This window comes from Geotrypetes seraphini, chromosome 2 (genome assembly GCF_902459505.1).
Source record: "Geotrypetes seraphini chromosome 2, aGeoSer1.1, whole genome shotgun sequence".
Classification (NCBI taxonomy): Eukaryota; Metazoa; Chordata; class Amphibia; order Gymnophiona; family Dermophiidae; genus Geotrypetes; species Geotrypetes seraphini.
This window is the reverse complement of record NC_047085.1, coordinates 343,116,562-343,129,437: the sequence shown is the minus strand read 5'-3', so window position 1 is coordinate 343,129,437 and position 12,876 is coordinate 343,116,562. Positions and strand designations below refer to the sequence as shown.

The 12,876-nt window shown below is 41.4% G+C and overlaps 1 protein-coding gene across 4 annotated transcripts in view; it reads right to left on the bottom strand.

Moving 5' to 3' along the window:
- The window catches only part of CNTNAP2 (contactin associated protein 2), a 2,440,986-nt gene that overhangs the window by 1,375,843 nt on the left and 1,052,267 nt on the right, over positions 1 to 12,876 (bottom strand). For all 4 annotated transcript variants that reach the window (XM_033930311.1, XM_033930310.1, XM_033930313.1 and 1 more), the window contains one exon: positions 12,083 to 12,344. In XM_033930311.1, coding sequence (XP_033786202.1) covers positions 12,083 to 12,344 — 262 coding nt within the window. The remainder of the gene's footprint in view (positions 1 to 12,082; positions 12,345 to 12,876) is intronic.

Genomic DNA, 12,876 nt, shown 5'->3' with positions numbered 1-12,876 from the left:
ACTGAAGTCAGACTTACGGGCCTTATAGTTCCCTACTTCTTCCTTACTTCCACTTTTGTGGAGAGGGACCACATCTCTGGTACCAATGACGACTAGAGAAGCATTAAAAAGGTCAGCCAGTGGAGCTGCCAGAACGTCCCTATCACTTTGTCCACCTTTAGCTCATAAACACAATCATCTTTTAGTGGCATGGGTAGGTGGCATGGTACTTTTCTATGACAACACTGTTACAGTGGTTGAGAATTTGGTTTCCTGTATCAAGTTTCAAGTTTATTAGGATTTTATATACCGCCTATCAAGGTTATCTAAGCGGTTTTTACAATCAGGTACTCAAGCATTTTCCCTCTCTGTCCCGGTGGGCTCACAATCTATCTAACATACCTGGGGCTAGGGAGGATTAAGTGACTGCCCAGGGTCACAAGGAGCAGCGCGAGGTTTGAACCCACAACCCCTGGGTGCTGAGGCTGTAGATCCAACCATTGCGCCACACACTCCTAGAGTGAAATGTATGAAATGTTATTGAAAGATTTTGTACCTGCTCTTGTAAAATCGATTCAAAATTCATTGGGGGTGGGTGGGGTGGATCCTACAATTGTCTTGCACATGGAATGCAGATATACTAAACCTGCCAAGGTGAATTGTCATATCCTGCATCCAGTGCCCTGGGCAGTCTACCTCATCACCCCTTAACAGCAGCCTCCCCCTCCCTCCTGTAGACCTCTGATCAGTGTGTCTGATTGGTGGATCTGTTTTCAGTGTATGTGCTCTCCTTATTAACATGAGCAACTAGGACACAGGTAGATCTTGCAAGCCTATCATCCTCACAGGCCCTGCAGTTGTAGTGCCTCCATTACCCAAAAGGATTTTCTGCTTTTAGAAAGGAGCAGAGCAAAGACTGAACTTGCAAACCCTCCAGTGACTTAGATCTTGCCCCCAATGCAATTGGGTCTTCTGCATAGGGAGGGGGGTTTGGGGGAACCTGGAGGAGTGTCTGCTGCCCTAAGAAACGTCACTGGCAGGTAGACAGCTGCCACTTTTCGTGATGATTTTATTAAAACCTATTGTGCACTACTGTATGTCCTGTAGTCATTTCCCCCCCCCCCCCCCTTCATTGTGTGAAGTAGCTGAATAAGATCATCATGATGGTGATTATTATAAGAATCATTCAAGACTAATGGACAAAATATTTCATGCTTGTAAAAAGCTATTACTACAGGGATTAACAAGTCTAACATATGTCTCATTTTAAATGACTGAGAACGTCTCTTTCCACGGTCAGTAGTAGTTTTATCTGAGCATCTTATGGAAAGCCTGCTTACTGTACTCTACCAATACCACGGAATTGTATGCAAATATACAGGGAATATGGTTACAATAATAAAAAGATCCAGAGGTAGGCACATAAGCAAAGTAGCCTGGTGGGCAGAGAGGGGAATCAGGCCCATATGGCACCCTAACTAGTACATTTGTGGTAAAAAGTATGAGCCCACCAAAAACCCACTGTACTGCCATGTAGGTGACACCTGCAGTGGGGTGGTAGACAGCTGGGTACAGTAAGTTTTGGAGGGCTCACCATATGTTTGGAGTTATGGTGAGATGTGTACCATTAATCTGAAATTCCTAGCAGTTGCCCCAGGGCACTCCTACATTCAAATGGCTTGTTTTGGATGGGGTTTTTTTTGATAATGGCAAAAAAAAAAAATTTAGACATCTAGCCATTAAAAAACAAACAAACCCCAAGATAGACTTCTCGCGGGTTCGAAAAAGGACATTTTTCTCAAAAATGTCCAAAGTCGGACTTAGTCATTCTATTGAAATTGCCCTTCCACGTGTGCAAATTTGTAGACTAAAAAGGGAATTTTTGATATGACATCTACGTCTTGAGTTTTGACATTTTGGAAAGATGTCCAAAAATCTAGTAGAAAAAAATGCCTATTTTCGAAACAACAACAATTTATTATTTCTATAGCACTACCAGGTACACACAGCACTGTACATTGGACATGCAAGAGAAGGTCCCTGCTCAAAAGAGCTTACAATCTAAATATGACAGACATACAGGACTAAAGGGGGAGTCAGAACATAGTGCTTATATAGGGAATGGGGGGCTGATGAAGCGGAATCACATAGGACAAAAAGGTGAGTCTGAACTTAACCCTCATGTAGGGAATTAGAGGGGGCTGAAGAGGTGGTAGGAGACTAAAGAAGGGATAACAGACAGATATGTTGGTAGGGTTAGGATTTAAATGCAGCTTCAAATAATTGAGCTTTCAGCCTGGACTTGAATACCGCCAGAGATGGAGCCTGACATAACGAGCCAGGCACTGGATGCACAGGAGACAAAACAACCAGAACTACATCTATAAAGTCAGTTCTGAAAATGGCAATTTGGCTGTTTTGACTAGTAAGATGTACAACTGCCAGTTTATGCTGTCTTTTGAAAATCTATTATTTTTGAAAATGAGCCCCTAAGCCTAAAGTTGAGCACACAAGTTTTTAGAATAAGGGAGATAATGTGCGTTATTAATGGCATTCACTTTGAAATGAAAAAAAAAAACCACATACAAATTGTGTGGCTTCCCAGTCCTACTGGAGAACAGCAGATAAGATATTGCTGCCATCTGCACGGCAAAATACAGATATTAAACAGTACACTGGCAGTTTACTGCAAAACTAGGGAAATATCATATTCCAGTTACGTCAACTATTATGAGAGAATGGGCTTCGATTTGCCTCTGAATAATCAACACTATTTACTGTGAATCTGAACAGTGACTGTTCATAATACAGAGCAATTTAAAAGTTTATGCTGATGCAGAAATCAGAACAGATACAAGCTTTTTTACCGTTTGAAAAGAACCGCCCCTCCCCCACATACTTAGCACCACCATGAGTACAATATGAAAGAATACACAGCTAGAAACCCTCACCATCTTCTAATCTGAGAAACAGACTCACATAACACTCCTTATAGTAAATACTCATTTCTGTTATATCTACACAGGAGTCCATACATTACGTTAAGTGATCAATCCCAAGCCACGAACTGGCTTTGCAGAAGTGTGCGACTCACAGCTTTCCCTACCTCCCTCATTCGCAGTGGAGCGTAGCGGCCCCTTCAGTTTTTCCTCCTGCATGCAAACTGTGCAGAGGTGTTTCTGATCTGCTCTATTTAGTTTTTATTATTTTTGGTTTAAGTTTCATTTTTTTGAGGCAATTAGTTTTCATGTAGACCATTACTATTTTCACTTTATGTCTAATATGAGGGAGTTTCATCCACTAGAAAATGGCAAATATGTGATTCTGTTATTTTCCATCTTTAAATCACTCCTCAAAACCAAACAGATTTTGCAAAACATCCCTATTCTTGTGCTCTCATTACTGTAACTTTTGCAAAGCTTTCCATTTTCCTCTCTATGGCACATGGTAGGAGAGGAAAAGTAGCCTAATAGTTAATGCAGTGAACTGAGAGCCTGGGGAACTGGGTTCAAGTCTCATTTCATCTCCTTGTGACTCTGGGCAAATCAATTAACCCTCCATTGCCCCAAGAACAAAAACAGATTGTGAGCCCACAAACCCATCTCAAGGTTGTGGCCAAGATGCACTACTCAGGATCATAGCAAAGCTAAGCCCCTTGCTGCATATGCTGACATAGCACCTCATTATGGGGAAGATGGGCAAAAGCCAGATTTTTTTCCCTCAAGACTGGTTTTGTAGCAAACAATGCTCGAGGGCTTTCAAGATCCAGTTGCTGGTTTGAGCGTGGAACCTACCTTGAGGATGACCTCGAGGAACCCGACGAAGCAGAGTGTCAAAGGGGTTTCCTTGAGCTCCAAACTGAGAATGGGTCCCTACAGTCTGGATTGGAAGCCGGTAATGGAGAGATGCAGGTTTTAGCTTCCATGTTGTATGTATTTCTGGTCAGCAACAAACCAAAACAAAGGAAAAAACCAAGGTCCAACTGTCTGCAGTGAAAGACAATCCAGAACAAACAAACCAAAAAAACTGCAGACTTGGTACACGATGCAGGCAGACTTTATTATGACAAATGAATCTTTGATTAAAAACCTTTTACCAGGTAAGGGACCCAACACGGTCCGTGTTTCGGACAAACCTTCGTCAGGGGTCCACTTTTGATAAAAAGGAAAATTATCAAAAGAAAAAAGCCTTGGATAAATAGCAGGTTTGTTTGTTTTGTTTGTATGTATTTCTGGTACCAGCATTGGAGAGATTCCTTACCGTGAAGTCCTCCCTAAAACCTACAGTTGTTTTCACTGGTGGGGGTGCTCCTGAGTGAACAGGGATTGTGATCTTGGAATCCCTGTGGGATATCATTCGTTCTGGCAGTTCCTCTGTTATACTGTATCATTATTTAACAGACTTGTGGATAAAATTAATAAAAATTGCCAAAGGATTGCTACCCACTCTGTTCAGACTGACCAGCTAATTGCCAGTGCCAAGTCTTTGGGAGGGAACATGTCAGCTATGGAAGAGATTAAGCTGCCACGTTTAAAGAAAAACTTATGGTGCAACGTAAGTTGGAATACTACGAAGATTTTAAACTTTCCCAAATCACCACTATTGTCATCAGTGGATATGTTAAGGAAATTTCTAAGGTAAGTACTATACTTTACATATCAGACTATAGGGCTTATAATAATAATTTTAAAAAATTGTCCAAAAAGCAGCCTAAGTCGATACAGTATTCTGTCCTGACCAGGTACTCAAGCATTTTTCCCTGTCTGTCCCGGTGGACTCACAATCTATCTAATGTACCTGTGGCAATGGGGGCATTAAGTGACTTGCCCAGGGTCATAAGGAGCAGCATGGGTTTGAACCCATAACCCCAGGGTGCTGAGGCCGTAGCTCTAACCACTGCGCCATACTCCAGAACTCACATGGATATCCTGAAAACCCAACTGAGTGTGCCAGAATATATTTGAGAGAGGATGTGCAGTTGGGGAATGAATGAAAGGGACGGACACACCTGGTTAGTCAAGTGTGATTATATATTGAGTGGAGTCTCTCAAGGCGTTTTTTGTTTTTCAAGGTGTGTTTTAGTCTGTGGAAGAAAATAAATATTTACCACCACCCCTTTACTACGTGTTTTATGAGTGTTGCAGCAGCATCAGAGCATTTTACACTCCGGGCTATGGAAGAAACCTCTACCACAGCTTAGTAAAAGGGTGTAATAATTTAATACAGATAAAAAGACAAACAAGATGTACCTCTGACAACTTTTCCACAATAAAATGACAGTGGGTGGTATGTCACAGATTCTATAATTTCCCATGGCTAGAAACAATAATTTGAACAACATCTCTTCCTAATCAGCGAGAAGGCCTTCAGGAGGAGAATAAAACCTGCAGAAAAGTGTGAGTGAATAATCTTTGTTGGAGTGGTTCAAAATATGAGCAAAGGGTAACAATGTAGTGTCTTTGCCAACTCTGTTAGCTTATCCCCAATTTTTTTTTAATAAGTGAATTGTCTTCTAAGTAGGCCCTTTTATAACAGCTGCTATTGAGAAAACCCAGCTTTCTGAAGTCATTTTCTTCACTCAAGGAAGGATGAAACTGCAGGAATGAATAGGCGTATGTACTTGTTGCTAAAGGTTGCCGATTCTTAATCTAATGTCAAGACATAAACTGCAGTGAGAGATGTTAGCGTTCACTATTTTCAACAGCAGGCCGCGGTGATTCTAGCTACCAGTTGTTTGATGGGTGCTTGCGCCAGCATTACTGAGACTATAAAGCCTACAGAGGTATATAAGTGTTGGGAGCTTCTTAATTCCATAATGTTAAACTCTACCACTCTTCTCTTTGGAAATTTTGAAACCAAAACAGGTGCGGCTCCCATAAAAGCAGGTAATGCATTTCAGTCTAATGGTCTCCAGGGGCTAGTTTTCTTAATCTGTTCTTTAATAATATGAAGTCTGGAACCTTTTTTTTCCTCAATTATCCATTTGGTTTTCTCAGTAAGTAAAAGTAATACTTTTGAGCAGCTAGCACGCCAGGTGCCATCACCATTTCCAAGCCATAAAGACCCCAATTTTGCACAACTAAAATGCAGAATCAGGTCACTCTTAATAAACAGGATGACGAGCAACCCAGAAAAATACAGACTGAAATCTCTCTGTGGTAATAAGCAGGAAAAGTAGTTAAGTGGTGCTCATTTCTGCTAGCACTCTCTGCGGGTGCTTACACTTCCAATGAGATCCTGTGCAGCTTTCTTTCTTGATTTTAGCTAATGCTTTGCTTCTCTTGCTACAGGGATCTTTTAAATACTACCTCTTTTTTCTTCTCATGATATTTTCTTCATTTGCAAATGAGTATGCATGGAGAGTACCAGGTGGCATGGACTAAAAGATTTTGGTGGGTCAAATTAAGTTGTATGTACCTGGTACAGCATACTGTACTACGGTTACCAGACATCCAGGAAATCCCAAACATGTCTTCTTTTAAGAAGACTGTCCTGGATCCCAGACGGACTTTCCAAAACCCGGCAGTTTGTCCAGGTTTTGAAAAGCCCCGATGAACTCCGGTCACATCTGGAGGGCCTCTGAGCATGTGTGGATGATCCGCACATGCTCCAGGCCCTTCAGACGTGGCCAGAGCTCGTCGGGGAAGACGAGAGGAGGCTTTGTGGGGGGAGGAGCTGGGGTGGAACAAGGCAGGACCAGAGGCAGAACAGGGCGGGGCCATATGTCTGGGATTTTACCACTCAAAATATGGCAACCCTATACTGTACTTGCAGTTGTTTATTTTTTTTTTGGTGCGGTTGTTAATCAACCTTCTGCCATCATTTATAGAATCAAATGTACCGATTGCGGTATATCGATAAACATGGACATCCAGCTTCAATAGCAGCACAGGGGCAGAGTGTGGGCATATAGGTAAGCTCCCACTTAACCCTTTATTTGGCATTGTTGCTCAGAAGCAACATGTGTCTTTTATGGCTCTTATGGGAGATCTGCTCTTCTCCGGTTCATTGGGACCACTCCTGACTCTAAAGACGCACTGATTTCCCTCAAAGAGCCCCTGTTTAAAAATGGGCTTTCCAAATATCAGAAAATATAGAGGAAACACTCAAAAGTAAACACATTTGTCTGTAAATATTTGGAAAACACTCTTTTAAAACTGTGTTTGGTGATTAATTCTGAGACATTTTTATTAATTTGTGGCAGAAGGATCATGATGGCATCATTGCATAAAAACAGTTTTGGCAGAAAGCTCAGTATCTTGACGGAGGTTGCAAAGAGAATTTGATCATCAGAGATGGTCAGCTATTTTTTCAAGTCAGCAATGTCTTTTGCTGCCTGCCCCATTTTTGACAGCCCACCTCATCTCAGGTTAGCCAGTCCACTAAACAGTACATAAATAAAGCTGAGCACCTTTGACTTTGTAGGGCAATTAAGTTGATGTCTCTAAACAAGAGCTGATTTGCTTTGTGCCGTGAAGATCCATTTTATAAACATAAATCATTTTATACTGCACTGCACCAGTCCACAGTACAGTAATAGAATCATTTGTCCAGAGATTGCCATAGTCTTTTATGAAACTCTAATGATCCAAGTTCAAAGCATGCACAATCTCCACAGGCTGTAGTAGCTCATATCATCCTTAGAGACACTGAAGTGTGAACTGAAAACACTGGATCATCCTTTCATTTACTGACATCACACAAATCATATGATACATTGCTACACTGTTTGGCTGTCACTAACTCCTTACAAGCATTGAAAACAGCCCAAACTGTACAGTAACCTAGCAATCTACAGTATATGGTTAGCAGGACCACCGGACAATGCTACACTGGGCTATAGTTGCACTCATGCAGTTCACTTGCTGGTGCTCCCTGCACCTTCTGCTTTCCTACTACCAGTGAAAACAGTGGCCTGGGAGGCAAATACCGAACCATTCTAGGTTTGCACTGTGTGTGGCTATATCCCTTACACAGCCATTGGTACAGAGCTTCCACCACAGGCCAATGGATAACTGAGCCCAGAATAAAGGTTGGTTTTAATATAAGCAATTACCCAAGGGGGCCCTTATACTAAAGCTGTGACAAAAGTGGCTTTAGCTCACCCCTAATGCGGGTCTTTCACATGCGCTAAGGCATCTTGTGCTGCAGCCTGAAAAAGATACATTTTCCCATTCTCCAAATTAATGGCCCCACACTAATTTTGCCATCAGCGTATGGCAATTATAAACACTTACTACGTAAGCCCTTACAACCACTTATTTTGTAGGCAGTAAGGGCCCCTGAGCAACCCCCGCTCTAATAAATTAGGACATAATAATGCCTCACATGCTAACAATATAAAGTCTATCAAATTGAATAAGGGGAAGATAATCCTTAAATATGTAAAATAGTCAAATCATTGGAACAAACTCCATTCAAATGTAATAATAAAGACCACTATAGTATCTAATATAGAACATGTAAATCGTTTACAATATAAAAATATGCAGAGGACTTTTTGTTCCGGAATCATTCAGGCGATAAGCCTGGTTAGTTAGCGGTGTTTGAAAATCCTCCCCCGAAGAAGACCCAGGTTGGGTTGAAACGCCTTTTAAGCTAATGGCGTCGGGAGCTCTTTATGTGTACTAACGTTGACGATGGCAGGTTCCATTATAACAAGCTAAGTGTTGCCTTTTCAACATGGAACAGTTGTCTTCTCAATATTAAATAGCTATTTTGCACATATTTATATAACGGGTTGCAGGCAATATATGATTTAGGAACACAGTTCTCAGGTTTATTTGTTACAGCTTTATTTTGTTATAGTGACAGTCACAATTCATTAAATCAATTTAAACCAATTAATAAGTTTTTGACGCATATGCACATTACGCACTTTATAATCTTAGGTTTGCACATGCTAGCTAATTTATAATTCTAAGTTTCCACAAATATATTTTTTTTATAATTCAAAACACTAATCACATTTTAGTTTTGCTTACATATACAGTATATAGATTTTGTTTATTAAACCACAGAACTTTCAATCTAATTTAATATTTAATATTCTTATTTGAAAATTAGAAATATTTCATATATTTAGTAAATTATCAAACCAAATAATTATTATTATTGTAATTTATTAAAATAAATAAAGCACATTATGTTCAGTGGTAGGGGGTGGTGGACATAAATGATTACAACAGTATACAAGGCTGGAACCTGGAACGGTATATATCATAAGAGGTTCCAAAGATTGAAGTCTGTATAATTTTAAGCTATGTCCTTCACAATTTTTGCTGTAATATTCTAACACCCAATCAGGATTTTTTAAACATCTAAACATTTAAAATAATATTCTGATTTACATGTTTTATATTAGATACTATAGTGGTCTTTATTATTACATTTGAATGGAGTTTGTTCCAATGATTTGACTACTTTACATATTTAAGGATTATCTTCCCCTTATTCAATTTGATACACGATTATAGGGTTGATATCCGACATTTAGTTCAGGCCTTTCTATACAATACCTTTACAACAATATAAAGTCTACCAAGCATATTACCTTATCCATCCAATATCAATTAGTAAAATGCTGGAACTAACTACCACTTATATTATAATCTTGTGACCAGTATCTCAGGTTCGGAAAACTTTTAAAAGCATTTTTGTACCAAAACAGGGAGCCAACCCAGAAGTAACTGAAATGATAATTGAAAAAGCCCATCTCTAAACTGTACAATGCAACTCCTGGGACATAACGATAAGCCAAAGATGACCTACTTAAACTTGTAACTATGTATTTGTAACTATGACCTAACCATATTAATAGTTGTTCTGATCTACATGTACTAGCAATTCTATTGAATGTCCATGTTAAACTGTCCATTGAAACTTCCTGGATCCAACCTCTTGTAATGTAAAGTGACCTTGAACTGAATAGGTAAAGGAAGAATAGAAAATATGACATAACTGATTAGTGCTGTCATACCCACTCTTCCCCCTCCCCCCCAGGATGTCCCCTTTGTGGAAAAAAATTTTTTGGAGCACTCAGTGTATGCATGCAAAAAGGCAAATTTGCTGTGGGACACCAGCACACGTCCTAAGGTAAGCCTTTTTAATGTGAAAAGCATGCACTAGTGCTTACTGCACTTTAGTAAAAAGGTCCCATGAGATCATGCTAAATAATGTCCAATGAAAAATCACAGTGATTCAAAATTGATGATGATCATCACTCTTCACAATATGGGATTCCTTAAAACTGGCACAAAATTTTGTGAAATAAATAAAGGGGTCAATATTCAAAACCACTTGAGATCAGCACTGGGTGCTAACAGCATTTCTTTTATGTTGGATTCTCAAACACATAACTTCTGAACAAACAAATCAATGAGGGAAGTCAGGTGTGTTATAGTGATATTTAGCCATTATTTGACATGATGGCAGGACTAGGATTCACACAGTTGATCCATGTATATGGATGAAAAGATGTCTACAGTACCAGGATAGGTTGACATCTGGAATACATTCCCAGCAGTAGCCTTAGAAATCATGTCTTAACAAAAGAAGGTCCTATTCCCTGTACCCAACAGTCTCCTTGTTTCTCCCCAGAACTATGGGTCCCTCTGGCCGGCAGGCCTGCTTCAAAATGGTGGGCCTTCCCTATCCCAGTGCATCCCAGGATGCAACGGAGAGGAGGCCTAAGGCCCTGATTAGCCCATGTGCCTAAGGTTCTGCCTTTGGGAGGGGCCTTAGGAATCTGGCCAAGTCAGGGTCTTATGCCCCTCCCCAAGGCATCCCAGGATGCACCAGGAAGGGGAAAGCCTGCCATTTTGAAGAGAGCCTGCCGTCCTGAGGGAGTAGGTGTGAATTATGGGGGGTGTCAGGGTAGGCTTAGGGTGCTGGGGTAGGATGTTGAGGTTTGGGGAGGTATCGGGGGGGTGTGGGAGGTGTTGGAAGTTAGAGGGGTATTGGGGGTTTGTGGGGGCTGGCGGCAGGTGGGAGTGGGCATCCCTCTTGCCAATCCACCCTGGAGGGGTTGCTGGGGATCGAGGAGACCAGTGGCAGGAGGGAGTAGCCATCCTTCCTGCCAATTCACCATGGCGACATGTCAGGCGGTGTTAGGCAGGAGAGAGTGGACATCCCTCCTGTTGATTTTGAGGGTGAGTGTTGGGGGGTCCTCTGGCTCAGCTGATTGTGGCAGGGGTATTTCCCCATGATCAGCTGAGAAAGCAGGACTCTCTGAAGCCGCAGCTTTGGGGAGTCCTGCTGGCTCAGCTGGTCAGGGATTCCCTTGCTATGATCAGCTCAGCTGGCCATGTCTACTTTTAACATCCAAAATGTAGGCCAGCACTTTGCCGGCCTACATTTCAGGCATCTGTTGTGGTTCTAGGGCAGTGGTTCCCAAACCTGTCTTGGGGGACCCCCAGCCAGTCAGGTTTTCAAGATAACCCTAATGAATATGCATGAGAAAGATTTGCATACCTGTCACTTCCATTATATGCAAATCTCTCTCATTCATATTCATTAGGGATATCTTGAAAACCTGACTGGCTGGGGGTCCCCCAGGACAGGTTTGGGAACCACTGTTCTAGGGAGATGCCTAGGGCCGCTTAAACTTGCCCAAGGCTATTTCTGGGTGAAACCACACCCACGCCCAGCCTTGGGCATGCTTAGGTGTCTCTATGCATCTCCTTACACCCACGGCAAACACCTACAGAGTAGGCATCCTGCCTTGGAAAGCTTTTTTCTAAAAATGTGCATCTCGATTGGTTGAGAATCTAAAAAACAATTAATAAACTACTATCTAAAAGAGGAATGATACCAACATCCTTAAGCTAACATAACAAGCTATGGTAATAAATATTAGATAATAAAAAAAAACCCCCACAACAATCTGACCCAACCATCTCGATGATTACCAGACAGCGGTAGGACACCTACATTTGGGATGCCTGTTTGTAGAATCAACTCCTTAGTATAAAGGAAAAACCCAGATAAGGGTGCACGAAGGTCACATTTTGTCACAGTTTAGTAAAAGGACCTCTTACAGTCTTAAACAAGAAAGGCATATTAACCAAGTAGTACAACGTACATCTGACAAAATTCTACTTACCTGAAGAAATATCTATTGGATTCTTGTTGATCTGAGTGACACCAATATGAATTGCAATTCTGCCTTCAATCAAGTCAATCTCTACATTCCCCTGTTGTTCCAGAAAACTGCGGAAGAGAAGGCCACTGGGATTCCAGGTACGGAATTGGAAGCTGACTGAAAACTCATCCAGGTTTGGCTTACCAGGTACCTCTAAGTAACTTGTAGCATTGAAAAAGACCGGCACTGTGTGTGGCTCTACACAGGAAAAACTTAAATTTCCCTAAAGAAAAACAAGGGAAATAAATTGTAGTAAGCAATATGAATACATAAATATATGAAAAGCAAACGTAAAAACTCTCTAAACCATGATTCATTACATTATTATAGCATACTGAGAAGCTGAATCATTAACCCCACCCCCATTTTACAAAACCGCACAAGAGGTTTTTAGCACTGGCCAGTGGGCTGAATGCTCTGTGAGGTTCTGATGGTCATAGAGTTCCTATGAGCATTAGAGCAGTGCAAAGCCCTCAGCGCACCGGTCAGCGCTAAAAACCTCTTGCACGGTTTTGTAAAAGGGGAGGATTGGCCACCCAAACATGGCAACAGAGCAGTGACACCTTGCAGGGCACTGCTGTGAACTTCACAAAAAGGGTGCCACATAAACCAGAACTCTCTTAAAGGATATGGTTAACCCCTCCCCAACCCCCCTTAAAACCCATTATACCCACCTGTCTACAACCCCAATAGCCCTTATGGCTGCAGGTATCACCTATGGCAGTACAGTAGGGTTTGGGGGTTTTGGTGGGCTC